This window comes from Ahaetulla prasina, chromosome 3, assembly GCF_028640845.1.
Source record: "Ahaetulla prasina isolate Xishuangbanna chromosome 3, ASM2864084v1, whole genome shotgun sequence".
Lineage (NCBI taxonomy): Eukaryota > Metazoa > Chordata > Lepidosauria > Squamata > Colubridae > Ahaetulla > Ahaetulla prasina.
The window spans coordinates 201,158,652-201,184,970 of NC_080541.1; the positions used below are offsets into that span (position 1 = coordinate 201,158,652).

Consider the following 26,319-nt stretch of genomic DNA (forward strand, 5'->3'; position numbering starts at 1 on the left):
TCAATGTAAATATTCCATTTTATTAGATCCAATATTTATACCAAAGGGCAATTTGTTCTGAAACAAAGTTTTACAAGATTAACTTTTCTCGTTATGATGCAATTTGCTTTTTAACTCCTTTAAAAAAATGTAAACTATAATGTACCTTAGTTTTATACCATTTATGAAGTACTGGTGATGTTTCCAGGAAAATTGGACAGTATAGTATATGCTATCATGTTATAAAGTACAATTTTATTCCATGTAGAAAACCAAATTTTAATATTTTGCTCACAAAGAAATAGTAATAAGTTTAAATCATTTTAGACCAATAGAAAAATCAGTTCATAGACATCACCGATACATTAATTACATCAATTGCATATAATCTAATACAATCAGTATTGTTAGGGTCCCAAAATAACATAACCATTCCATCATATTGAATGTAGCCATAATTTTATCAAGTGATTGTGATAACATAAAAAAAGAGAAACTACAAATTGATATTTTTTTTTATTTTTAAATCGTTTTACACTTTCCTGATTGTGTAGGGTGAAACTAGAACTGTTTGAAAGACATACACAAATCTAGTACATCGATAACCAGGTATTTCTTTTTGCTATACTATTCTCACAACCACATGTGTGCTAGTTAATACAACCATCACAGAAGCAAACTTTAGGCAAAATACTGGTCAGTAGAAACAATGCAAAAAGAGCTACCAGATATACAGACAGGCTCGATTCCACATTCACTACTGCATTTATCAAGCGCCAAGTAAAACTGCACAATTTGTTCAGCTAGTAGACGGGAATTTTGAAGTCAGTGCATGAACTTTCTTTTCAGCAAACAGTTGAACAGACAGATGGACTCTATAAGCCAAGTGGAATGTCACAAGCGGAGAAACGATATTGAAAAGACCAATAAGAGAAATAGTCTCATCTTTCACTGCATTATTCGTGCAACTACTACTGAATTCCAATCTTTGCCTGGACAAATTTGTATATACTTCAACATTATGATCTATATTTCTAAGAAAGTTAAGGAAAATGTTATATATAAGCCTGATATTTGTTTTGAACCAGGAGTGGCAAAAACTATAGCAGCAATAGGCCATCTGTATCTAAGTGAGACCTGCCCTCCAGTATATTTTATTTTCTACCATTACCAGAAATTAAGCCCAATTGCATTGAGTTTCTAATTTAAATTACATCAGGAGAGACACAATTTATACCAAGAACTCAGATATACAGGTTTCTTTCCTGGAAGGAATTAATGCTTAACTTTTTAAAACTGATAAAAAATATTATTTCATGCAACTATTCTACAGCTAATAAAGCCATAAAAGTAGAATCCAAATTTCATTAATCCTACAAGATAAATGTATAATACATTACTGACCAAAATGATGTTGCCAGTGACAAGAATAGTGGACTATCTACCCAGAGGCAAGGCCACATTTTTCTGCCACCATTAAGTATTTTCTAGTTAGATTTTCATTTCCCCTTGGCTTTAAACAAAATTTAAGAAAAAATTAAAATCACATGAGCATTTGGCTAAAAAGCAGTATGTCCAGCATCATTATTTCAAAAGAAAAGAAAACATGTCAGAATGAACATGCCTATTCAATTCACAGAAGTGAGCTTCTGAACTGGAATACCACACAGTAGATTGTTTCCCCTTCCATGTTGCAGTATCATAATATAATCTCTATAATTTTCTATACAACTTTACAGCAGAATTGTATGTCAGCAACTTTGATACCAGATTATTATCCTTCCAAGGAATTACATGATTTGTATCTATTCTTTCATCATCTGAGTTTTGTAAAGTCAACTGCAATCGCAAAACCCATAATCACAGTGTTCAGTTAAAAAAATATAAACACGGTAATCATAACTGCAAGTGTTCATAATAGGAAAGGTTCAGAATGCCATTGTTCAACTGATTTCCATTTGACATACACAGAACACCAACCAATTTTTTTTTACCCCACAGACAGTTTGCTACGTTGAGGTTGTGAAGTCGATGTACTATTCTTTTTGCTTGCCGCACAAAGGAATATAATGTGTAGGATACAGTGACATTGAACACATAGTGAAGCACGACAGACTTAGTTTTCACCTTCTCCAGCTTCCCCTTCATCTCCCTGGTTTTCTGATGTCCATAGCTGCAAAAATATACAAGGATGTTTATGTTAAAAACATGCAGTTAATTTCATTGGTCTAAGGAGTAGATACTGGGCAGTCTATTTTATATTGACTTGGCTTCAGCACAGCACTGAAGAGAAACAGTTAACAAAGAATTAAAGACTAGAGAATATAGGCAGTTAAAGAAACGAGTATAAAATGTCTATCAGTAGAAAACAAAGACATGTGAGCAGATTGGAAAAGGCATTTATTAATTTTTCTAATATAAACATGCTTGCTGTATAAAGCTTTATGTTATCTCTTATAGTAGGGGTCCCTGACCCATGGTCCATGGCCCCATTGGAACCGGGACGCACAAGTGGTGGGCGAGTGTGCGAAGCTGCATTTGCACAAACGGCATGCATGAACCCATCACCTCTCCCCCCTGCAGCTGCCGCTGGTCTGTGGAGCCAGAAAGGTTGGGGACCGCTGCCTTATAGTATTTTCAAATATAATATTTTCCACAGGACTCCAATTAATCCATAAATAATAACTAACTGCATATTTAGAAACAGTTAAAGATATGAAGTTCCATAGAAATTAACTGGCATAGCCAATTTTTCCAAAGATACTTACAGTAAGATTATCTCTAAGTAGCTGCATAATCAGGGTGCTATCTTTGTAAGATTCTTCATTCAGTGTGTCCAGTTCAGCTATTGCTTCATCAAATGCCTAAAACAAATTCAAGTATTATTTGACTTGTTTTTTTCCACCATTTCCAACTACGAAACACAATTCACTTTAAAGTCTAATTAGAGCTAGCTAAATGGGAAATACTACTTACAAGGTTGAAATTGGGCTCTGGGGAGCAACTAGGTTTATTGATACTACCATGGCTTTTCTGCTCCACCTCTCTGCTTAAGCTGTTGAACTCACTGAGTGGTTGGTAATGGTGGACCTAAGATGCTGCTTTGGTGTCACAAAGTTAGGTGCAGCTTAAGTTAGAATTTTCTTTCTCTATGGCCAATTCTGTCAGGTGAGGAGAGAGCCAGCTCAAAGACCTTGATATCAGGGTGCTTCAGAGTTGAACACTCTTACCTATCCTGTTTAACATCTACATGAAACTGCTGGGTAAGGTCATCCATTGATATGGGCTCAGGTATAGTTTGACCCAGGATTATCAGTAATGCTGCCTAGGTCTTATCACAGCAGTTGGAGGCTATATGGGTATGAATGAAGAGGAACAGGTTTAAACTCAGCCCGGACAAGCTGAATGACTATGGGTATATGATTTCCTTGCACCAGAATTCTGCATTATTTGTTCTGAATAGGATAGCATTTCCCCAACAGAACCGGTTTGTGTTTTGCAAGCCCCTACTGGACTCACAGTTCCTGCTTGAAGAGCAGGTGGGTGGCAGCTGTGGTGAGGAAGGCCTTCACAGATTCCTCTGGTATATCAAATGTACCCTATCAAATCTCCCCCTTATAGTCATTCATGGATGGGTCACTTTGTGAATGAATTTCAATGCATTCTACTTGGGAACTAAAAAAACACTTGGAAGATTCAGCTAGTCACTGAAAAGGTGGTGCAAACTGTTATGGACATACTTTAATATGTCTTACAAAGCCCTTTGTAGAAATGGGCTTGGCTATCAGAGGGAGCACCTCTTTCTCATTTCGGCCTTTCTATAAGCTCTGACACAATAGGCACACTGTGCCTTCCTGGGATGTAAAAAAACACACCTTCTCTGCTGCACCCACATTCTCTCTCTCTCTCTGAAATAGAACTGCCCATTCCCAGTTCAGACAGCCTCAACCTTGTAAGTTTAAACAATCAGAAAACTCTTTCCCCACCAGGCTCTGGAATAGGTCAGGGCATGCCCTTCTGACAGGCACTGCCTGCTTTGGTTAAGTCCGTCTGTTCTATTACAATAGCTAAAAACAAAACAAAAAGTAGAGGCATCTGTTTTCAATCCATATGTTTAGAATTAGTGTTGAGTTGGGTATAAATCTAAATTGTAGATTATGTAACTGGATCTAAATTAAAGTCATACTTGCTTCCCCCCCCCCCCCCACTAACATTGGAATGCTATAGAATTTAAAAGTATGCACATTTTAAGTTATTGTTATCTAGAGACTATTTCCAGTATCCAGCTAGCTATTTTAGCTTAGTAACATTTCATTAAATACATTAGAGGATAATAATTCTCAAATATTAATTTAACCTACACTTAGTTTCCCCTTAATGTGTAGTTCCTATTCTTCCCATTCACTAGTTTTCAATAAAATTAAGTCCTTACTGTCTTTGCCAGACTACAGGCTTTCTCAGGTGAGTTTAATATTTCATAGTAGAACACAGAGAAATTAAGTGCCAGACCAAGCCGAATAGGATGTGTTGGCTGCATCTCCTTCTTGCTGATTTCAAACGCTTCTTGATATGCCTGTTGAGAATTTCCTACTGTTGCTATGAAGAAAGATAAGTATATTTTTAATTCCTCTTCATATGAGCAATCAAGTAAGAAACAAATAATGAAAAACTTGAGCAATTAAACTGAATGTTCTTTCACCATTATTTTAGTACAGGAAAGCAAACAAATTTGTTTGTTATATTGTTAGTACACCCGAAAATAAATGTTCCTGGGAAAGAGTACTTAAGATTCCTACCCAGGTATTAGCCAGGCGCAACTTGCTTAACTGCTAAGCTTAAATATGTTCAGCCAGATGTTGTCACCTGCTCAGTTAACAGATGCAAAATACACAGCCAAGTTGAGATTTTTTTATAAAATTGGGCTACAAATTAAAAACAACAATAGTGCTACATTCATTTACAATCTCCACAGGTACCGGGAGGCAGACTGAAATTGCAGGCCTAGAGGCCACCACCAGAAAAGGATGGTAGGGATTTCCTTGGGATTGGAGCCTCACCTTTTGGCCCCACCTCTTCAGGCATGCCCTGGGTCTCAGCTGGAATTGAGTTGCTGCTGACAATAAGTACTCTGCTCCTTTCTTCTCATTTCACCACTACAGGTGATTTCCAGTATAGCCATTTGTTTAAAAACCATTCAAAGTTACAACAGCACTGGGAAAAGTGACCATATATGTGGTCTTTGCACCTATATGGCTGTTACAGCAACCCTGCATTCAAGTAATCCAAATTCAGGTATTTACAAAGGTTGCAGCATTCCTGGGTGATGTGATTACCATTTGCAAGCTTCCCAGACAAAGCCTCCAACAAAGCAAAATCAATGACGGAAGCTAGATTTGCTTAGCAACCACAGTGATTTGCTTAACAATTGTGGCAAAATGAAATAAAATGAAATCGGGCATGACTCACTTAACAAATCCCTTACTTAGCAATGGAATTTCTGGTCCCAATTGTGATTGTAAGTCGAGAACTACTTGCACTTTCACTGCACAGAGCTGCAGCTGTGTTGCTACTTGTCTGCAGGGCTTTAACCATGATTGGTGACACAAGTAGCAACACTGTGAAGCCTGTGCCTATTCTGTGGATTACTTCACTACACAGCTTTGAGCTGTTCAGAACTAGGCTGCATAGGTGGGGGGGTTGGAAGCACGTGCGCTTCATTTGTGCGACCAGTGGGCAGATATGTCAGCCGCTCACACAAATGGAGCTATGCGTGCACGCTTGCCCTCTGCTCATGTGGATCCATCCCCTCTTCCCCCTCCCACCCTAGTCCGCACAGCCAGAAAGGTTGGGGAACTTAGTTTCAAGAAACTGTTATTCTTCAAATAGTTGGTAAGGGAATTAAAAATAGATGGGGTCTGTATCAATGCATTAAAAGCACATTATAAATCACATCACAGGGCTGTAGCCTTCATCAAATAAAGTCTTGCAGCAGTTTCTATTTTATGGCAAAATTGTTTGTTCTAGCAAAATTGTTTGTTCTAGCATTAGAAACTAGTTTAGGAGACCTGTTAAATTCCATGGGCATTAAATGTTCTGAGAAAGAGATAATGAAGATTTTGGTTTGGAGAGAGCAAGCAAGGCATAACTTATGACAAGTGACTAAAACGTGTGCTCAATTTTAAAATCTGAGGACTTGAACTCTGAATTAATAATACTCCCTCAACAAATTAATCTTTCTACAATATGATCTGGGAATTTAAAAATTCTCAATTTTGCCATCAGAAGCTTAAAATCTATTTAAAAAAATACTTAGTAAGATAAAAGTGTGAATCAATATGAGAATAACTAAACATTATATTTGATTTTATGCATGCAGAATTGCAAAGGATTTTTAAAATGGGAAAATAGAAAATAGAAAAATATCTACAGACTGAAAACTATTTGTACTCTATTTTTATACAGGCAGTCCTAAACTTACAGTGGCAACTGGGACCAGAATTTCTGTCACTAAGTGATATTCATAAAATGTGACTCATTTTGCTTAGCAACAGAAATCACTTCAGTACCAGTGCTGTCATTAACTGAATCTCTCAGTTGTTAGGTGAGGCAAGGCAATTTCCTGCTGTCTTCCCACAATCAAAGTCAATGGGGAAGCCATCAAGAAGTCATAAGTCCCAGCACACAAGGAGGTAAGATGGCTGGTGCCAGGTAGGGGGAGGATCAAGGAAATGGGGATATGGGGAAGGGTCAAGGATGTGCAAGAGGCACTGTGTGGGTCAGGGAGGATGAGCAAGGTGCCATGTGGGTCAAGTGTAGATGAGCTGGTGGGAAGGTAGATGGGTGGGGGAGACTTACCCCAGTGACTTGCAATCTTTCCTGCTGGCTTCTCCTTTGACTTTCTTGGGGAAGATGGCAGGGAAGGTTGCAAATTGTGTGATCGTGGGGTGCTTGGCAATTGATTGTAAAGGCAAACAGGTTGTCAAGTATCCAGATTGGGATCACATGACCGCAGGGGATGTTGGGATGGCTGGAGCTCTCAGAACCAGTCATAACCCACCATTCATTCGATGATGTCAGAACTTCAGACAGTTGCTGAACTGTCAGGGACTACCTATAGTGGCCTAACAGATCCTTTCACAAAGGTATAAAAAAAATGGGTGGAGGAAGATGGAGAGAATAAACCTAAGTTTCTGTCTATCTTTAGCTTGGATATCTGGAACAGCACTACTGGAACCCAGTCCCAGTCTGAAAAGGTTACCATATTTTTCGCACTGTAAGACGCACCAGACCATAAAGTGCACATTAGCTTTAGAGGAGAAAAGAAAAAAAATCTGCCTTTGTCTCTCAGCATCCCTCCGGTATTCATCTGGCTAGCGTCCTTGCAGAGAACAGCAGCCTGGTCAGCTTCAGCATGGTATCGCAGCCCCAGCATGTGGCTCATCAGGGGTCTGCTCCGTTGCACCCACCACCAATCAACTGAGCTGAGCTGCTGCCGCTGCCAGAGAACACGATCCCCGCCACCTAGAACAGCTGATCAGCGGTATTCCGGGAGGCTGATCCAACTGCAAATCAGCTGCTCAGCAGCGAAGGCTCCAGTGGTGTTCCCCAGTGGCGGCGAATGGCGGCGGTGAATGCTACCGCTGTACCAACCCCTCTCCACCCCACCACAATATTCGCTCTATAAGATGCACAGACATTTCCACCCACTTTTTTGGGAGGGAGGGGGAAGTGTGTCTTACAGTGCAAAAAATATGGTATACAGTAAAATATCAATAACTTAGTGAAAAGAACATCCCCACATGTTAAACTAACATATGCACAGCCCACTTCATTCCAAGATTTTAAGGTACATGAAAAATTAGGTTTCTATAAATACATACAGCAAACACATTTCATTCCATACATCTGTGCCTTTACAGGGTTAAGATGTGAAGTACAAGAACAACAAGTGACTCATGCTTTCTGCTTCCCACGCATTTTTTAACATTTGAAGTAGAACAAAGTAGAACATTCACATTTTCTCTTGTAGTCAAATCTCAGCTCTCCTTCACTGGGAGCACTGGTTAGCTTGGAGGACATAAATGCAATGAAAATCACTTCTTCCCTATATTTTGACAATCCTGAGTCAATTTGTAATTATAAATGTTGGAACAAACCTTTAAAATGCTATCTATAGTTCCTGTAGAACATCATCCTACCATATAAGATACATCACTTACTTTGCTTGTTGTCACCAGATGCCACCTCTGAAAGGTATCTGTAGTAATCGCCTTTCATTTTCAAATAGAAGACTTTACTTTCTGGTTGTGTGGCATTAACAATAAGGTACTTATCTAAGAGTTCCTGAAAAACAAATTAGCCATACAATTAAGAATGCTATTTCTTCAATTTATTATAATTTATTGAGATGAATTTTAGCAAATAATTTTCTGGTGCTTTGTTTAAGGATGACTAATAATGTCCTCAACACAAGCTAGACCTATACAAAGTAAATACACTCATTAAATAAAAATATGGACACTCAAGTCCTCCTTATTAATGAATGGACACATACAGACATACAAAAGCTCTTACTCCAGAAAATAATGAGCAAACATATCTAACAAAGGCAAATAATTAGTGAGCATAATTAATAAACAGGAAAAACAAAGCAACTTTAACTAGATTGAGACTAATGGTTCAAATTTAAGGTTAATAAGAGAATAGACAGCCATATCTACCTCAGCGGCTTTCGATACCATTGACCATGGTATCCTGCTGCGCCGGCTGGGGAGTTTGGGAGTGGGAGGCACCGTTTATCGGTGGTTCTCCTCCTATCTCTCTGACCGGATGCAGACGGTGTTGGCAGGGGGGCAGAGATTGACCCCGAGGCGCCTCATGTGTGGGGTGCCGCGGGGGTCGATTCTCTCGCTTCTCCTGTTCAACATCTATATGAAGCCGCTGGGTGAGATCATCAGTGGCTTTGGGGTGAGGTACCAACTGTAAGCTGATGATACGCAGCTGTACTTTTCCACCCCAGGCCACCCCAACGAAGCTATTGAAGTACTGTCCCGGTGTCTAGAAGCCGTACGGGTCTGGATGGGGATGAACAGGCTCAAGCTTAATCCCTCCAAGACGGAGTGGCTGTGGATGCCGGCACCCCGGTACAGTCAGTTGCAGCCGCGGCTGACTGTTGGGGGCGAGTCATTGGCCCCGATGGAAAGGGTGCGCAACTTGGGCGTTCTCCTGGATGGGCGGTTGTCTTTCGAAGATCATTTGACGACCGTCTCCAGGAGAGCTTTTCATCAGGTCCGCCTGATTCGCCAGTTGCGTCCCTTTCTGGACCGGGATGCCCTATGCAAGGTCACTCATGCTCGTTACCTCTCGCTTGGACTACTGCAATGCTCTCTACATGGGGCTCCCCTTGAAGAGCACCTGGAGGATCCAGTTGGTCAGAATGCAGCTGCGCGGGTGATAGAGGGAGCGGTTTGGAGCTCCCATGTAACACCCATCCTGCGCAGACCGCGCTGGCTGCCTGTTCTTCCGGGTGCGCTTCAAGGTATTGGTGACCACCTTTAAAGCACTCCATGGCTTAGGACCAGGATACTTACGGGACCGTCTACTGCCATCTTCTATCTCCCAGCAACCTGTGCGTTCTCACAGAGAGGGACTCCTTAGGGTGCCATCAGCCAAGCAATGTCAGCTGGCGGCTCCCAGGGGAAGGGCCTTCTCTGTGGGGGCTCCTACCCTGTGGAACGAACTTCCCCCTGGACTTCGACAACTACCTGACCTTCGGACCTTTCGCCGCGAACTTAAGACTTATTTATTCCGTCTTGCTGGACTGGCTTGAATTTTTAAATTTTTAGCTGATTTTATGGGTTTGTAATTTTTATTAATTTTATAGGGTTGATTGTATTTTAATATTGGGCCAAACTTAATAAGTCCTTCGGAAGTCCTTCGGGAGAAGGGCGGTGTACAAATTAAAATATTATTATCATTATCATTATCATTATCATTATCATTATCATTATCATTATCATTATCATTATTATTATTATTATTATTATTATATAAATAGTTTCACCTATCTGCTGCCATATTTATAAGCCCAAACCTAATTGGGGGGGGGGCTAATATACACCCTAGCCCCAAAATAAGCCCTAGTGAAGAGATTGGGCATGAGCAAAACAGGAGGTAGCCCTTCCCTTCCCTGGTCACCTCATGGCTGCTGGGTCCTTTAATCGCAGCCCGCGAATCAGCTGATCCAGCGAGGGCCAGGAGTTCTGTCTCTCTGGGCACCTTTGAAAGGAGGATTGGCAGAAAATCCCCCCCCCCAATCACGGTTTGAATTTTGCTTGAGACGCAGGAGAGGGAGAAAGATCAGAAGCGGGGTGCAGGGTGAGGAAACTCTTTCAGAAAATGGTCTCTGGTTGAGGGGTGGATTTTCCTGCCAATCCTCCTGTCAGGCCTGGAAACCATATTAGACTTTAGGGCTCCAGACGCTGCCACATTTTTCCCCTGAGGGGAGGAAGGGGGGCTGAGGGGTATGGTAACATTCTTCAAGCGGTCAAGGTCGGATGGTGTTCACATCTGCAGGAAGAGTGGCAAGAAGATATTCGAATGAACTGGAAGAACGTGGGACCATGTGACCATCAAAGGGGTCAGGGGGGTGGGACTCTTGGGGTTTGTATAACTGGGAAAAGAATCCGGAAATTCAGTTTTGGAATTTCACTCATCGTGTGCCAGTTTCCTCATGCTAGTAAAGAACTCTTGAAAACAATGGCTTCTGAGTTTTTTTTATGCAGAAGAGGTTTTTCTGGAACCTTGACATTATTCCAAAACTGAATTTCCGGATTCTTTTCCCAGTTATACAAACCCCAAGAGTTTCAAAGAGGAGCCTTGCAGACACACATCCAAACTGCTCCCTCCGTGGCTTCGAAGCCTCTAGTCTTGCAATCCTGCAAGGGGGATGTTTGCGCTGAAGCTACGGCAGAGCATTGCACTGGGAGGCCTCCACAGGTAAGATTGAGTTGTGCGTCTTGTTCCAGCGAGGGGTGCAGGCCGAGGGCTTGGGGGCCAGGGAAGGAACATTGGCTTACCTGTAGGTTCCTTCTATGTACGCTGCATGAGAGTCCAAAGCAATGGGTTGTTAACTTCATCTGATTGGCTTGAGACTGAGTTGAATTTGTTTAAACACACCTCCTCTTCCTATTTAGCTCCAGTTTATTAACGAAGAAGCGGTATTGGAGAAGACGAACTCAATTTGAAAACCGGAAAAAAACGGAACAATAACCTCCAGATTCCTGTATATAGAAAAAAACAATAAGTAAAATAGGGAGGGGTTGGACTCTCACGCAGCGTACATAGAAGGAACCTTCAGGTAAGCCAATGTTCCTTCTCCTGTACGCTGCTTAGAGAGTCCAAAGCAATGGGATATACCCAAGCTACATATCCCTAGGGCGGGAAACAGAAGATTGGGAAGACTCAGCAACAGGAAGAACTCGCTGCAGAACTCTTCATCCGAATGAGGCCTCGGCTGAGGCAAATTGGTCCATCTTGTAGTTTCTAATAAAGGGCGAAGGAGAGGCCCACGTGGCTTCTCTGCAGATGTCCAAGATAGATGCTTGAGTGGCCCAGGCAGCTGTGGTGGCCGCGCTGTGGGTGGAGTGTGCCATGATGCGGCCTGGAAGATGGTGTTTCTGCTGGTCGTAGGCCATGGAAATACAGGCCTTTATCTACCTGCCTATGGTGGATGGGGAGACTTTAGTGCCCAGAGCCCTTGGTTGAAAGGAAACAAACAGGGATTCTGTTTTCCTAAATGGAGCTGTTCTGTCGAGGTAAATACGCAAGGCCCTTCTTACGTCCAGCGTATGCCATCGACGCTCTGATGGATGCTTGGAATGAGGACAAAAATCAGGTAAAATGACTTCCTGAGACCCATGAAAGCATGTGTTTATTTTAGGAAGGAAGGTAGGGTCTAAACGGAGAATAACTCTGTTAGAGTGGAAAATACATAAGTCTTTTCTGACCGAAAGTGCAGCCATCTCGGAGATCCTGCGGGCGGAGGTTATGGCTATGAGAAAAGCAACTTTAAAGGTTAAGAGCTTGAGACTGGAGGAGCTCAAGGGTTCGAAAGGGGAAGACGTAAGCCTCTGAAGGACAAGGGTTAGGTCCCAGGTAGGGTATCTGTGGACCGGAGGTGGGCGCAGATTGTAAGCCCCCCTTAAGAAATGGCGAATACGGGGGTGTTGAGAAAGTGTGGAGACCCCGTCACAGAATAGGACAGTGGCAAGAGCTGCAACCTGCCAGCGGATGGTGTTGGTGGCCAAACCCCTGTCCAATCCGTCTTGGAGGAATTGCAGGATCTGTCGAATAGAGGCAGAAGTGGGGTCTATTTGATATCTAAGACACCAGCGATGGAAGGATGACCATGTGGCCTCGTAAATACGCGTTGTGGATGGGCGTCTAGAAGCCAGAAGGGTGGAGATGAGCCCCATGGAGTGCCTTTCCTTCCTCAGTATCTCCCGGTCAAGTGCCAGACGGCTAGTTGGTAACATTGAGGTTCTGGATGAAGAATGGCTCCTTGGCGTAGAGAAATCTGATCTGGTGGAATTCGCCAAGGTGGCTCGATGGACAGGCTCACCAGATCCGCAAACCAACTCCGTCGAGGCCAGTAAGGGGCTATGAGGAGGACTTCCGCCTTCTGTTCCAAGATTTTTCGAATGACCCTTGGCAGAAGAGGGGTCGGGGGAAAGGCATAAAGAAGGCCCCGGAGCCACTGACATCGTAGGGCATCTGTTCCTTCTGCTCCTGGAGTTTGGAACCTGGAGAAGAACCTTGGAAGTTGTTTGTTGGTCGGGCTGGCAAAGAGGTCTACTATGGGTTGCCCGAATTTGATCGTGATTGTGAGAAACAGATCTGGATGTAGTTGCCACTCTGATTGGTCGATGGTCGTCCTGCTCAGCCAATCCGCTTGTGTGTTGGCGACTCTGGATATGTGGGCTACCTGTAGTGAGAGAAGATGTTTTTCTGCCCACAGGCCTATGGCTGCAGCCTCTTTCATCAATATGCGGGATCGGGTGCCCCCCTGATGGTTCACATGGGCCTTCGTGGTAGTGTTGTCTGTCAGCAACAGTACATGATGGCTTGAGAGCTGCGCTTGGAAGTATTTGAGAGCCAGGTGAGCAGCTCTCATTTCCAACCAGTTGATGTCTTTCTTGAGGTCGTTGGGTGACCAACAACCCTGAGTCACCTGGTCTAGTAGGTGAGCACCCCAGCCATAAAGACTTGCATCCGTGGTGAGGACAAAACGGCGATGTTCCTGAAATGAGCAGCCCTTTGTCAGGGCTGGTGACAACCACCACTGTAGAGACTTTCTGACTTTTGGGGGCAGAGGAATCGTGATTTCGGTGTGACTGTTGCCTGTCCTCTGGTGTGGAAGAAGTAACCATTGTAGGGATCGTGAGTGAAGACGTGCCCAAGGCACGATCAACAGGCAAGAGACCATCTTTCCCAGTAACTGTGAGATTAGCGAAAGTGGAACCTTCTTGAGTGCTTTTACCTTTTCTGTCGTGTCTCTTATGTTGAGAAAATGATCTCGGGAAAGAAACACCTGGCAGGATCTGGTGTTGATTCTTGTTCCCAGATGGACAATTTCGGTTGATGGTACTAGATGGCTCTTTTCTCTGTTGATCGAGAAGCCGTGATCCTGTAGGGATTGAATTGTTACCCGTAACACCTGCTGGGCGGAAGACGACAGAATCAATATATCGTCCAGGTAACATTGCATTCTTACTGGAATTGTACGAAGGTGGGCCGCCACAGCATCCAGAATCTTGGTGAAAGTACGAGGAGCGGAAGAGAGGCCGAAGGGCAGGGCCCTGTATTGAAAGTGGGCCCCCGCATAACTGAACCTGAGAAAGCGTCTGTGGGCTGGCCTGATGGGTACATGTAGATAGGCCTCCTTGAGGTCGATAGATGTTAGATAGTCCCCTCTTCTGATGCTTCCTAAGATTGAATTGAGGGAGTGCATCTTGAATCTGCGATATTTGATGTGAAGGTTTAGTTGTTTCAAGTCTAGAATGGCTCTGCTGCCTCCTGATTTTTTGTCTACTAAGAGAATTGAATAGAAGCCGGTCCCCTGGTGAGGCGTGGGAACCGGTTCTATGGCCCTGATGGACAGCAGGTGTTGAATCTCGGCTTCCATTTGAGCCCCCTTGGTAGGTTCCTTGGGAATGTGGCATTGGATGAACCTCCTTGGAGGTTCTGAAGTGAATTCGAGGGAGAGACCAAGGGTGATGGTTTACAGCACCCAGGCGTTGGTTGTCGTGTGGGACCAGGTAGGGATGAACTTGGAAAGACGACCGCCGATGGGATCCTGGTCGGGATAGTCATTTGTTCCTGCGATAAGGTCGAAAGCCGGGACCACGGGAGGGACGTCTGGTCTGGGATTGCCTGGTCCTGTCACGAAAGGACTGCCTGTCCTGAAACCTGTCAGGAGGTGGCTGGAAGGAACGTTGATAAGCCGGGGATTGGACCGCGGGATCCTGGGTACGAAAAGGTTGTCTGCGATAAGGAAGAGAAGGACGTTTGTCTGAACGTCTAGAAACGTAGGGAAGGATCTTTCGTTTATCTTTTCCTTCAACTAAAATAGGGTCCAGGGCTTTGCCAAAGAGAAATCCACCCTTGAATGGGGCAGCCGCCAACCGCCATTTGGTTTTCATGTCGGCTTGCCATTGTCTGAGCCATAACAGCCTCCTGGAGGCAAGGGCTCGGGATGCAAATTTTGCAGAATTAAGGGTGGCATCCGCAGTGAATTCAGCAGCCGCGACCAATTTATTTATGTCCTGATGTAATCTGGAGTCATCCTGAGGAATCCTCTCCTGCATTTGTCTAAGCCATATCAAAGAAGTTCTTGCGAAGAAGGAGGCTGCTGTGGCAGATTTGATAGCCCATGCAGCCGCTTGGTGAGTCTTGTGGGTGGAAAATTCCGCTCTGCGGTCTTCAGTTCGGAGACCTTCTGCTGCATCTGAAGGTATAATATTGGAGGAAGAAGTCAAAGTGGCAACGGGAGTGTCTACAGTTGGAACTTTGAGGAGGTCCTCAAGATCTTGATCCGTCGTGTACATCTTTTTGTCTGAGCCACTAGGAGTAGGAATGGCACCAGGGTGACCCCATTGACGCTGGATGATGTCCAAGAAGAGCTTGGGTGATGGAATTACCCGTTGCTCTGAAACTGGTTCAGTAAAAAGGAATTTGTTGGGGTCTGACGGATCTGAAGCTCCCTCAGATTGGCGTAAGGCAACCCCCATGTTGGCCGTGATTTTTGCCTTGTACAATAATGTGTAGAAAAGCTCATGGCGAAAAAGGCCGGTGGGAGCAGGTTTGTCTGGGGTAGACTCCTCGTCTTCAGACAGATTATACTCTGCTATGTCTTCCTCCCCCAAAAAGGAATCCTCACTATGGTGTGAAGGGTTTGGAGAGCGTGTGCGCAGCACGCGTTGTCTGGATGGGTGGCTTTCAGAATGAAATCTTTGGTCAGAGCTGCACGAAGGAGAAGGGGCTGGAAAACCTCTCTGAGTGAAGGCAGTATCAATGCCTTGAGAAATGGTTTGCATGATATCCTGACGTATATCCTGAGGAATGGCAGGATTACTGTCCTCTCTGTGGGAGGCTCCCGCAGCTGTGGGAGTGAAGGTGGCAGATGGTGCCTGATGTGGTGGCTCAGGCATGGTTCTGGAAGAATCACCAAAAACTGTACAAATTGTTTCCTGGTTTTCTCTTGAACCACTAGGGATAGTGGGAGACCATCCAGGCTGATTTAACAGAGGAGAATCCTCAGCTTGGGGAGGTGAGGAAGAAACTCTGATACTCTCTGGAGGGGCAGAAGTTTCCCTGCATTCCTCTGCTAATTTTTGTTTTGCCTTATCAAATTGCCTGTCCAAGGCACGTTGTCTTCTTGAGGCATCTCTCTCTGCAGCAGCAGAGGTTTGATGAGAAGCAGAAGACTTGGATTTGGTGGAAGAAGCCTTTGATTTGGATCTGCTCTTGTGAGGGGGAGGAGCCACGCTAGTAAGCTGTCCTTGGGAGGGCGAGGCAGAAGCCCAGGAAGGAGATCTGCTGCGATCCGCCATCTTGGAAATGAGGCCTGGTAGTTAGCAGACGCCTCAGAAATATGCCCCAAATAGTAACGTGGCCCTGATCTGAGAATCCTGGAATAAGATCAAACAATAAGGGCTAGTTAGCACCAAGCTGACACCACAGCTGGAAATTAAGCGTTTGAAAGGCTGCTGGGGGGGGGGGGTAGCATGGGGGCGGGTGTCCCCAAATGGCGCGAAGCAGCCACCACTGCTTCTAAAGCGCCTAATCACTGCAGCGTTGGCAGGGGGAGCTAACCTCCGACACCATGGATCTTTTTCTCTACCCCTGCAAGCGCGAAGCCGACACCACGGCTTCTCCTGCGCTCCGCTGGCCTCCACTTACAGTTTGGCAGGTCCAGCGATGTCCGGTCCTCAATCCGACGATCCTACAAGGCTTGAGTGCCTCGGAGAGGAAAAAAATGGCCACCGCCGTTCGGGCGGCTCAGCTGAGCGGCGCTGGGCTCCGCGCAAGCCTCTTTCCCTGCCGCTCAGACTCCCAGCAGTCAAAAAAATACAATAGGGCACTTTTAAAAAGGTTTGAGAATTTTTCCTTGTTTATTTAAACTCCTGTGAGCTGATAAAAGAGTCAAAAGCAATGGAGCTAAAGGAGGTAGTCTCTCTATGGCCGACCGAGTTAATAAACTGGAGCTAAACAGGAAGAGGAGGTGTGTTTAAACAAATTCAACTCAGTCTCAGGCCAATCAGATGAAGTTAACAACCCATTGCTTTGGACTCTCTAAGCAGCGTACAAGAAAAGGTGGGGTTTTGGAGAGCAAAGGAGGAAGGGGCGATACCCCCCCCACTCTGTTCTGCTGCAGAGCCGCCATGGAGCTCACTCAGGGCAGTGCAACCTCTGGCGAAGGGGGTCCTGGCAGGCCGGTGGCAGGGGGAGGTGCTCCAGAGGTTGTAGATCTGGGCTGAGTTGCCTTGCGCCAGGCAGGAGCTGCCCAGAAGGGCAAAGAGCCCCTGCAAGAGCAGCAGCAGCAGGTGCAGCAGGCCCAGCAACAGGGTAGAGGAGCCAATTCTGATGGGCCGTGCGGCTTTCTGCTTCAGCATAGCAGCAGCCTGAGCAACACCTAAGATCCAGGCCTAGCAGAGTGCAAACCGTGCTTGCTGCCTACTCCATAGCCAAGATGAGCTGTGGAAGAGTGGGCCCCTCGGCTGCAAGGTTGCCTGGCATCGTGGGAAGGGCTGGGGCTAGCAAGAATGCACTAGAAACATCTCCAGGCGCCCAGAGAGACCAAACTCCGGGCCCTTGCTGGATCAGCTGATCCATAGGCCGTGATTAAGGAGTCCAGCAGCCATGAGGTGACTGCACTCACAGCATCCTGCACCTCAAAAAAATTAAGACACCCCCAAAAAGAAGCCCTAGCCGCTTTTGGGGAGGGGGGTGTCAAAAGAAAATAAGATCCGGTCTTATTTTCGGGAAAACATGGTAGTAAGAATAACCTACCATAGCAAGCACAACTAGCAGCTTTTACTGACTTATCAGAAATGGAATATAAGCAAAATGACATTCATGTATATATACAATGACAGATTACTCTTCCCATTCATTTTGCTAACAGCCCAACTCACTTTCAGAGCCATTAGCTAAGGTTCATAAAAGTTCACTCTTTAGAGGGAAAATAAAATATAAACAAGGGCAAAGCTGCAGATTAGTAATATTTCCTTTGGGAAAATATCTGGAAGGAGTGTCTCCTATTCCTACTACAGAAAAAGGACATTAACAGCAAATCCATTGTTCTATTGACCTATAATGGAAGTAGGTATCCAACAGGGATTGCTTTAAGTGTGAAAGGGATTGCCACTCTTGAATTGGCCTTTTTAGCCACACTGGATGCTGTTTCCAGAGCACGATACCATAGTCTTTTGAGACTGAAGGATGCAATAATAGAATAATCCAACAGTAGAGCATATGAAAACAATCCTAACTAGTAGAAGAATCTCAAGGCCTAGCTAGTGGGAGGAACTATTCTTTGCAGGATTGTTTAGCCATAGGAGACTTCAAAAGAAATATAAATATTTAATTTCTAGTAGTTGCAGTTGCAAATTATCTGTCATGGAGCTATACATGTGTGCAGTGCAGAGACCAAAAATCAGCAAATAATAATGTATCACAAAAATATAAAATCACAATATAAAGAAAGAAGTATCTAGGATAAAAGCCTACGATATACAATAAAATAAAAATACGTATATTCAATATTATTTTAACAGCTTCATAAAGTCTAAGTATTGGCACTTTAAAAATAGTTTGACAAACAATGTACAGTGTGTAATACCCCATAGCCACCTTGCACGTATCTCCTAGAGGAATATTAAAAGTAGTAAAGTTGATAGCACTTTATCTAGAATTAGACACGATGCTCTCTGGAACATGACTGAACTCCATAGATAGGGTAAATAGCATAACACAGCAGGCTTAATGGCATGGAAACTCTGTAACCAACGGCTGTTTGTTTCAAGGACATACAGAGGTTGTCAATGAGTCTGAATTCAAAGGTTCTGGTCTGGTAGCCTTTTACAGCTACAGAACATCCATTTTTTTGGGTCATGCTTTTTCTAACAGTGACTCAATCTACAGCAAATGATGGGACCTAATTTCAATGAAAACAAGACATAACCTTTGACACTATGCTGTAATCCAGCAATAAGGCTGGGGGACGCTTTTGAGGACACGACCTTGAATTTTGAAAATCAGCATGTGAAGGTAATGGCTATCGGTAAGGTTTTTCAACAAGAGATGGCTCTGAAACTTTAGAATTGGAATATATATTCCCTGCTTTTTAAACTAGAGAATCTTTTTGGGGCCATAACTCTTTCAGAATTTTACAAGGCTAGACTATTAATATCTTAGCTAATATCCACTTTTGGCTAATATGACTTAAATATGAGAGCATGAACTAGAGCAGAGTTTCTTAAAGTGTGGTCTGAGGACCCCAGGATTATCCCAAGGGCTTCTCAGAGGTCCACAAATTCAAATTTGCCAGACAGTGAAGGTATGTCTAGTTTAATGAAAAGGACGACTAAGGAGTGACATGATAGCAGTGTTCCAATATCTAAGGGGATGCTGCAAAGAAGAGGGGGTCAATCTATTCTCCAAAGCACCTGAAGACAGGACAAGCCGCAACAGATGGAAACTAATCAAGGAGAGAAGCAACCTAGAATTAAGGAGAAATTTCCCGACAGTTAGAACTATTAATCAGTGGAACACACTTGCCTCCAGAAGTTGTGAATGCTTCAACACCAGAGGTGTTTAAGAAGAGATTGGACAACCATTTGAAATAGTATAGAGTCTTCTGCTTGAGCAGGGGGTTGGATTAGAAGACCTCGAAGGTCCCTTCCAACTGTTATTCTGTTATGTTTGCAAAAAAATTAATACACCACTCATTTTTTATTCATTGTTTTTTTCCATGAAAAGTATTTTTATGGCATGAATTAGAGGCACTTGAGGGATTCAAAGATTGGCTGTCCACAGAGAAGACAAACGATCAACTGAAAAGTTCAGGGAAAGGGAGACTTCTAATAGGATGGAAGCATCAGAAAAACTTCATAGGCTGAACAAAGCCTCAACTCTATTCCCTTGATCCCTAGGTTCTTGTGAAATTTCTTAATTGGGTAAAGTCAATTTTCTAGTTCTATCTAAAATAGGAAGCTCTTTTTTAGTTGCCATATTGTCTTTCCTATTAACTGATGAAAGAGAGGATAGAGCCCACAAAAATCCTCATACAGGGACAGAAAGTAATAACATAGTACCAGAGTTTTCTCCAGCAATTTGTTTTTTCTCCACTAGCAAGAAGTTATGAGTGGATAACTGACCATGATGAGGGCGTTAAGTGGATGAAGCAAACAAAATTACCCGAGGGAAAAATGGGTCATTTAAAGCCAATCTGAATAGTTATCTGCCAAATATCAAGTGGAAATCTCCAAAGATTTTATTAACTGTATATAACTATGTGTTTTTAATTTATACGCGTACATAAGTTACACATTACAGTAAGCCTTAAAAGATTTCTTCCAGTAAACTGATTACAAACTTTTCTTTATATGTTGGAACAAGGAATAAACCTTATACTGCTGATCAGCACTATTTTTTTTTAAATAATATACTTTAAGAAGTGCTGGAATACAGATTACTACTAGACTCTTACCAGAACATCATTGCATATGTCCTGCAACTCAGCCTCAATCTTCTCACGATATTCTCTTCCCATCTGCTGTTTTTTCTCATTCCGTTCTGTCTTCTGTTCAATGCTGGAAATGACACGCCAAGAAGAACGACGAGCACCAACCACATTTTTGTAGGCAACAGATAGTAGGTTCCTTTCTTCGTTGGATAGCTCATGACCCTGCTCAGTGACAGCCTTCATGGCAGCAGCCATGTCATCATAGCGTTCTGCCTGCTCAGCCAACTTAGCCTTCTGTACAAGCTCACTTTTATCCATCGCTATTCCTAAAGAGTAGGAAAAATCTAAGTAGTATAAAATGTGTATTTCATATTCACGTCCCTCAAACCTATAGAAAAATTTTTTTAATAGTAAAAGCAATATATTTTTTATGTCTGAGCCAAAAAATGAGAAGTTTGTTCTTCAATATTGTGGAAATTACACTGAGAGGGGTGTTTCCCAGACAAGAAATAAAATTACAACAGACACCTACCACCAAGCCTGAAAAATGAGAATAAAAGTGTCCATTAAATCATGGGAAATGAAAAAGGGAAAAGGATAAAAAAGGACTGGATTTGAAACTGTCGTCTCATATTGACAGACAACAGTCAAGTGCTTAAAATAATTTAATCCTAGTGTGCAATAAAAATCCATAGACAAAAAGGAACCAGACAAATAAGGATTTTGTTTAAAAAAAAATTATGTAGTAGACCATCAATTTCTCTAATCATTACTTTTACACCCCATACATGTTTTTATCATAACTGTATTTCCAAGAATTTTATTTAACTTCCAATTATTTGCTAGGATAATCAGATCCAGCACTATGGTTAAAAGAAGAGATTAGTGCCAGCTTGCTGTGAATTAGAATCTGCCTAGGTTTTAAAAAAACAGAGCACAAGATAGCTGAAAAACAAACCTAATTAATAGCAGATACTCTACAATGACAGAGTGACATGCCTTCTTTCTGTAATGGAGTAACCTTATGGACTCAACTTTATATGCAAGTGATGGAAATATAGAAAAGGCAGAAAAGCTGCCTGGATTTGTGACCACAGTATTAAAAGAAAATCAGAATCAGAATGAAATGTGAAATCCTTATATTATTCATATCCACTGTGACCTATTCTTCTTTGTTCCAATTTCATATTAGATGCTATAGGAACAGGAAGTAGAATGTCTTATTAAAAGGTATATGCACAAACTATCAAAGCATTGCATTCTAAGTTTGAAAATGGTATTAAAGGTTCTGTTTTTCTGTTCTACAATTAATGCAACACTATAGGAGTCACTTTGCTATATAAATAAGATGAATAAAAGAATAAACAAACTTCCAACTTGTAACTGTCTATTCTTAAGCATTTCCTAAATCTCTGCAAATACTTAAAACCATTTCTATGAATCTCTTATAACCACAAATAAAAGGGACACAGAGATGGATATTGTTCTTAATATAATACTTTTTAGCAGCAGGAAGATAACTTTCAAAATTTTGTTTTGACAAGTAGTGGGAGCTCAGCAATCTTTGACACAGAGCTCAATCTGAATCATGGACAATATTACTGTAGCTTCAAATCAATCACAACATTTAAACTCTATTAACCCCAGATATTGAATTGTCTCATTCTGTTAGTCAAATTGTACCTGAAAAATAATTCATTGTCCCTGCTCAACTTCCTGAAGTCACTCTGCAGTTAAGAGTATTCTCCAGAGCAGACTTAGACTACATATAGCAAATGTACTCAGCTAAATAATGCATGTAGCCTTTTATGATTAAATATTGCTCACTTGAACAAACCTGCTCTGAAATTATCTATAAATACATATAACCTCTAATCCAACTTTTTGTTCCTCAATTTGTCATATAACTTGAATATCAAAGAATGAATGGAAGAAACTACTCCTCAGAAACTAGGCCAATTAAAAGAACATCTTAACATCAACTTTACCTGCATCTATATATGCAGCCGATGAATAGAGTGGCACTCAGAAATTTAATTAGGGAAGCCAAACAGTAAATGCTGTAAGAGTCAGTCACAGATATAACAGATCATCAAAATTTAGGGATATCTCATAACAGAATGCAATGTATTTGCTACCAATTTTAGAGAAAAAATGGCAGCTAATAGATATCCCAACTGTCCTTTCTGCTCAATTGGGAGTACAAAACCAAAATACTATGTTTCTGAAAATAGGAATTTCCAGATTCAGGAAATTAAGGCTTAGCATTTCCCTTACATTAAAGAAAACAAAGATGAATTGATTGTTCACAAACATGGCTCTTTATGTCTCGGAACATTCTCAGTCATCCAGGTCATGATTTTTCCAAAGGTAACTGGACTTTGTTTTTCCTTGAAGATGTTTCGCTTCTCATCCAAGAAACTGAATAAGCTTCTTGGATGAGAAGCGAAACATCTACAAGGAAACACAAGTCCAGTTGCCTTTTGAAAAAGCACCTTTGGGACATGGCTCTTTATATCTTATTCCAGGATTACTTTGCTTCTGATTTATATAATGCATGAAGTCAACTACAGAAGCAAAAAATAAACCATTCTATTATCAAAGGACAATTGCATATTTTCAAAATGGCATTTGTGACATATTACTTAATTTTTTAATTTTTATTGGTTGCTTAATGATTAAATTTGTGCCACTCTTCCTCAGGCAAAAAGTATGATTAGGTGACACCGACAGTCCCTGGCAAAAGGATATGAATGACCTGGTACAGTGTTGTTTGATCAAAAGGAATGAACTTAGTTGAGATTTTGAAAAAATGCTTAATTTCATGTTTTACAGGGCTTCTGGACTTACTAAACTTTATATTTTACTGTGATAACAGATCTATAACCAATATATTTATAACAGAATTTGTTATAAATTCGTTGTAAGAGTCTGGAAACAATACATTCCTTCGATGTGGGTTTTTTCATTAAGAAGCTAGATGGGGCTAAATAAGTAAAGGAACAGTCTGAAAAATGGGAAAATGTTTGGAAAGAACTCTGAACAATGACTCAAAACTTTGGTATTGCAACTGATTATAGGAGCTTTTAAAGAAAAGTTAGTGTTTCAACTGTAAAAATATCATTTGTGGTATTTTATTGGCTGGGTTCACACAATTAAGCCATTATACAATCTGCTTGATTTTGAATTATCATACTACTGCATTATATATTTAAAAAATTATGTTAGAAACTAAATTGGAACAGGCATTAAGGTCCTTATATCCAACAACCAGATCAATACGAAAATCCAAATTAAACATACCAGACGTTCAATGGATCCCATTACCTATCTGCCTAAATGGTTCCACAATTCTTTTAAAATGTTATGCTGCCAAACCTTTTAGATTTATGTCAGATTACAATTGCATAGAAATACAATATAGTAAAATGGGGGGGGGCGGAGTTTATAAATTTTAAGTTGTTTTAATTATGGGTAATTAGATCATTGTTTATTTTTAGATATTGAAGAAACAGAGCCTAATTTTCTTAAGAACCAAATTCATCCCAAATTAACTAGCAAGACGAATATCTCTCCAACAGTCAGATATTACCATTAGATCACAGGTGCTAGAAATCAGTTATGAATTTTAGGAAATTCGTTTGCAACAAACAAGAAAAAGCGAAAAGGGGGAAGAGAAAGGAAAGCTTTAAAAACAAATGACAAATTTAATTCCCTTTATAATTCAGGCACACAAACATGGTGATGCAAGACCAGCAGCAGCATTGACAGATACTGCAGATTATGTGATGCTCTCCCAAAAGACTGTATCAGCTGGTGGGGACTTTTCAGGGAATGCAACAGTAGTATATCCTTGGGGCCTATGTATTCCAACAGTGTGGCAATACGCCACTTTGCTCTTTATGGAAGAGCAAGTTTTCACACATGTTGTGTGCCTTTTAATGACCATAAGCAAGTGAATAATTAGCTATAGTAATAACTCATCTTACAAAATGGATAGTAGTCCACAATATTTTGTTAGCTTACAATGCCAACATCAGCATCAAAACAAACATGTCTTTCTATATATAGTATATTATGCTAATTGATAACTGCATGAACAAGTTATTAATTTCTCTTGGCAACCATATGGTAGCAGTTTGACAATGTCTTCTTCCAGGATGCTTTCTGATCTTTAAGTCTAACCTACAGCTCTAAGATTCTTTGGTAATCTTCCATCCAGTACTAACCAGGGCCAACCCTGCTTGGTTTCTGAACATAGAAAAGATCAGCTAAGTGCTAGCATCTCCCAAGACCCTGTAGATCAGCGGTCACCAACTGGTGGTCCATGGACCACTGGTGGTCTGTAAGAAAATTTTGGTGGTCCGCAGAAAAAGTATTTGCATTTTTACATTGCACTAAATACTATTTATCTTTTAAAAAAATTCATATTACTGGTCCGCAGGATTTAAAATTATGAATTTAATGGTCCCTGAGGTCCGAAAGGTTGGCGATCCCTGCTCTAGATGATTTGAGCTTTCATTTCAGATTACACAAAGTAAAGTAAAATCATCAATTGTGATGATTTCCAAAGAACAACAAAATTCTGGAGCAAGTGCAACCTTTAAAATAATGGCTTCTCCCCAGATCTCACTAGGATCTCTCATCCCCACAGATCTAATTGCTTTTATCATTCCAACCCAGCTGGGAAAAGGCCTCCCCCTTGGTTCCAAACCACTTTTCCAGGTTCCCCATTCCGTTTTTCCTAATGGAAATCCTGGATCGATAACCCAAGCTCTCAGAATTCCCAAACGTTAATAAGGTGCGCAACCAATAACCTCTCCTGGGGATGCCATCCACGCAAGATGCAAACTCAAATTTCTTCAGAACACCGAATTTGAAATATACAGCAACTCAAGAATACACGGGCGATACGAATAATTCTGGCTCCGGGTCTACCTCGCAGCCTAATTGTGCCATTTAAGGCACCGGGGGGCGGGCGCGGTTTAAGGAACCGGGATCCTATTGCTCGGGTGGAGGGGACGAGGACACACAAAGCGAATAGGGCAGAGAGAAAGGCTGCGTTGAAAGGAGAGGCCCGCCCTCCACTTTCTCCTGCCACCGCAGCATGGCCTCTCCCAGAAGCTCCGCCAAGAACGAAGAGCCCCGTCTCCGGTTCGTTACGCACAGGTGAGCACGCCCATGCCCGGGTAGCAGCGGCAGCAGAAGGTGACTCAGCCAGGGCGTGGCGCTCCCAAGCTAGCTAGGTGACCCCTCCCCGAGAAGCCTCGCTCCAGCAGCGGAACAGGAGCAAAAGCAGCGCGCGAAGAGGAGGCGATTCCCTCCCTCCCCTCCGCTTCATAAGGCGCTAGCCTGGCAGTCTCGGAAGGGCGGGGGGGGAGCAGACCGACCTCGCTTCAGCGTCTCGGGAAGAGCGCATCCCAGAGCCCCCCCACAACCCCGGCGGAGTCGGAACCGAGCAGGCCTCGGCTCCGCTCACCTCCCTCCCTCCCTTCGGCTACATGGGGGGGGGGGAGGGCAGAGAATTCAGCGCCGCCGTCGCTCAGCGGTGAGAGGCGGGGTGGGGGGCGGGAGGGGAAGACTTTTGGCGGGACAGCGCTCACCTGACGGAGTGCGACCGCGTCAAAACGAGAGGGGCGTTCGGGCCTCGGATAGCGGGCGAAGCGAGCGTGTCGGCGCGCGAGCCACCCGCTTCCCTCTTACCACACTTAACACACCCTGCGGCTCCTGCGGTTACTTCCGCCGCGGGGGTCACGCCTTTTCCGGCGCGGACACTCCTCTCCTTCCTCCCCGCCCCTTTCCCTTGTCCGCTAAGCTCATTGGGCGAACCGGACCGCGGAAAGGAGTGGGCCGGCGGCAGGAGAAGCGAAGTGGCTCCGTAGTTAGGGCAACGGGCATGTGCACGTGCAGGTCTGCGCTGTGGGAGGCGGGGGGTGTAGTTCGGGGAGGGGGGGGGAAGCAGAGGAGATGGGCTTTTCCAACGAAAGGCTTCCTCCCGCTGGACAGCCAGGACCCCGCCCGCCGCAGGACTCTCATTCCTTTGGCACCGCCCTTACTTTGGTTCGGCCCAGCCTCCTCCTTGCCGACCAGGT

At 43.0% G+C, this 26,319-nt stretch overlaps 1 protein-coding gene across 1 annotated transcript; it reads right to left on the minus strand.

Annotated features, from left to right (window-relative positions):
• On the minus strand, positions 1-25,989 carry YWHAB (tyrosine 3-monooxygenase/tryptophan 5-monooxygenase activation protein beta). Its single transcript, XM_058176359.1, has 6 exons — positions 25,831-25,989; positions 20,252-20,553; positions 8,199-8,322; positions 4,412-4,575; positions 2,748-2,843; positions 1-2,152 (listed from the first exon to the last, which is right to left on the minus strand). The coding sequence occupies exons 2-6, from the start codon at positions 20,543-20,545 to the stop codon at positions 2,096-2,098; spliced, it is 735 nt and encodes a 244-aa protein (XP_058032342.1). The 5' UTR covers positions 20,546-20,553; positions 25,831-25,989; the 3' UTR covers positions 1-2,095.
• Between the last annotated feature and the right edge of the window lie 330 nt (positions 25,990-26,319).

Excerpts from the sequence above, each read along its gene's own strand:
- YWHAB (XM_058176359.1), bottom strand. The coding sequence starts at position 20,545 with ATGGATAAAAGTGAGCTTGTACAGAAGGCTAAGTTGGCTGAGCAGGCA. Across the intron at positions 4,576-8,198 it reads ATCTGGTGACAACAAGCAAA|CAACAGTAGGAAATTCTCAA; the intron begins GTAAGTGATGTA and ends CTTTCTTCATAG. Across the intron at positions 2,153-2,747 it reads TACTTAGAGATAATCTTACT|CTATGGACATCAGAAAACCA; the intron begins GTAAGTATCTTT and ends ATATTTTTGCAG.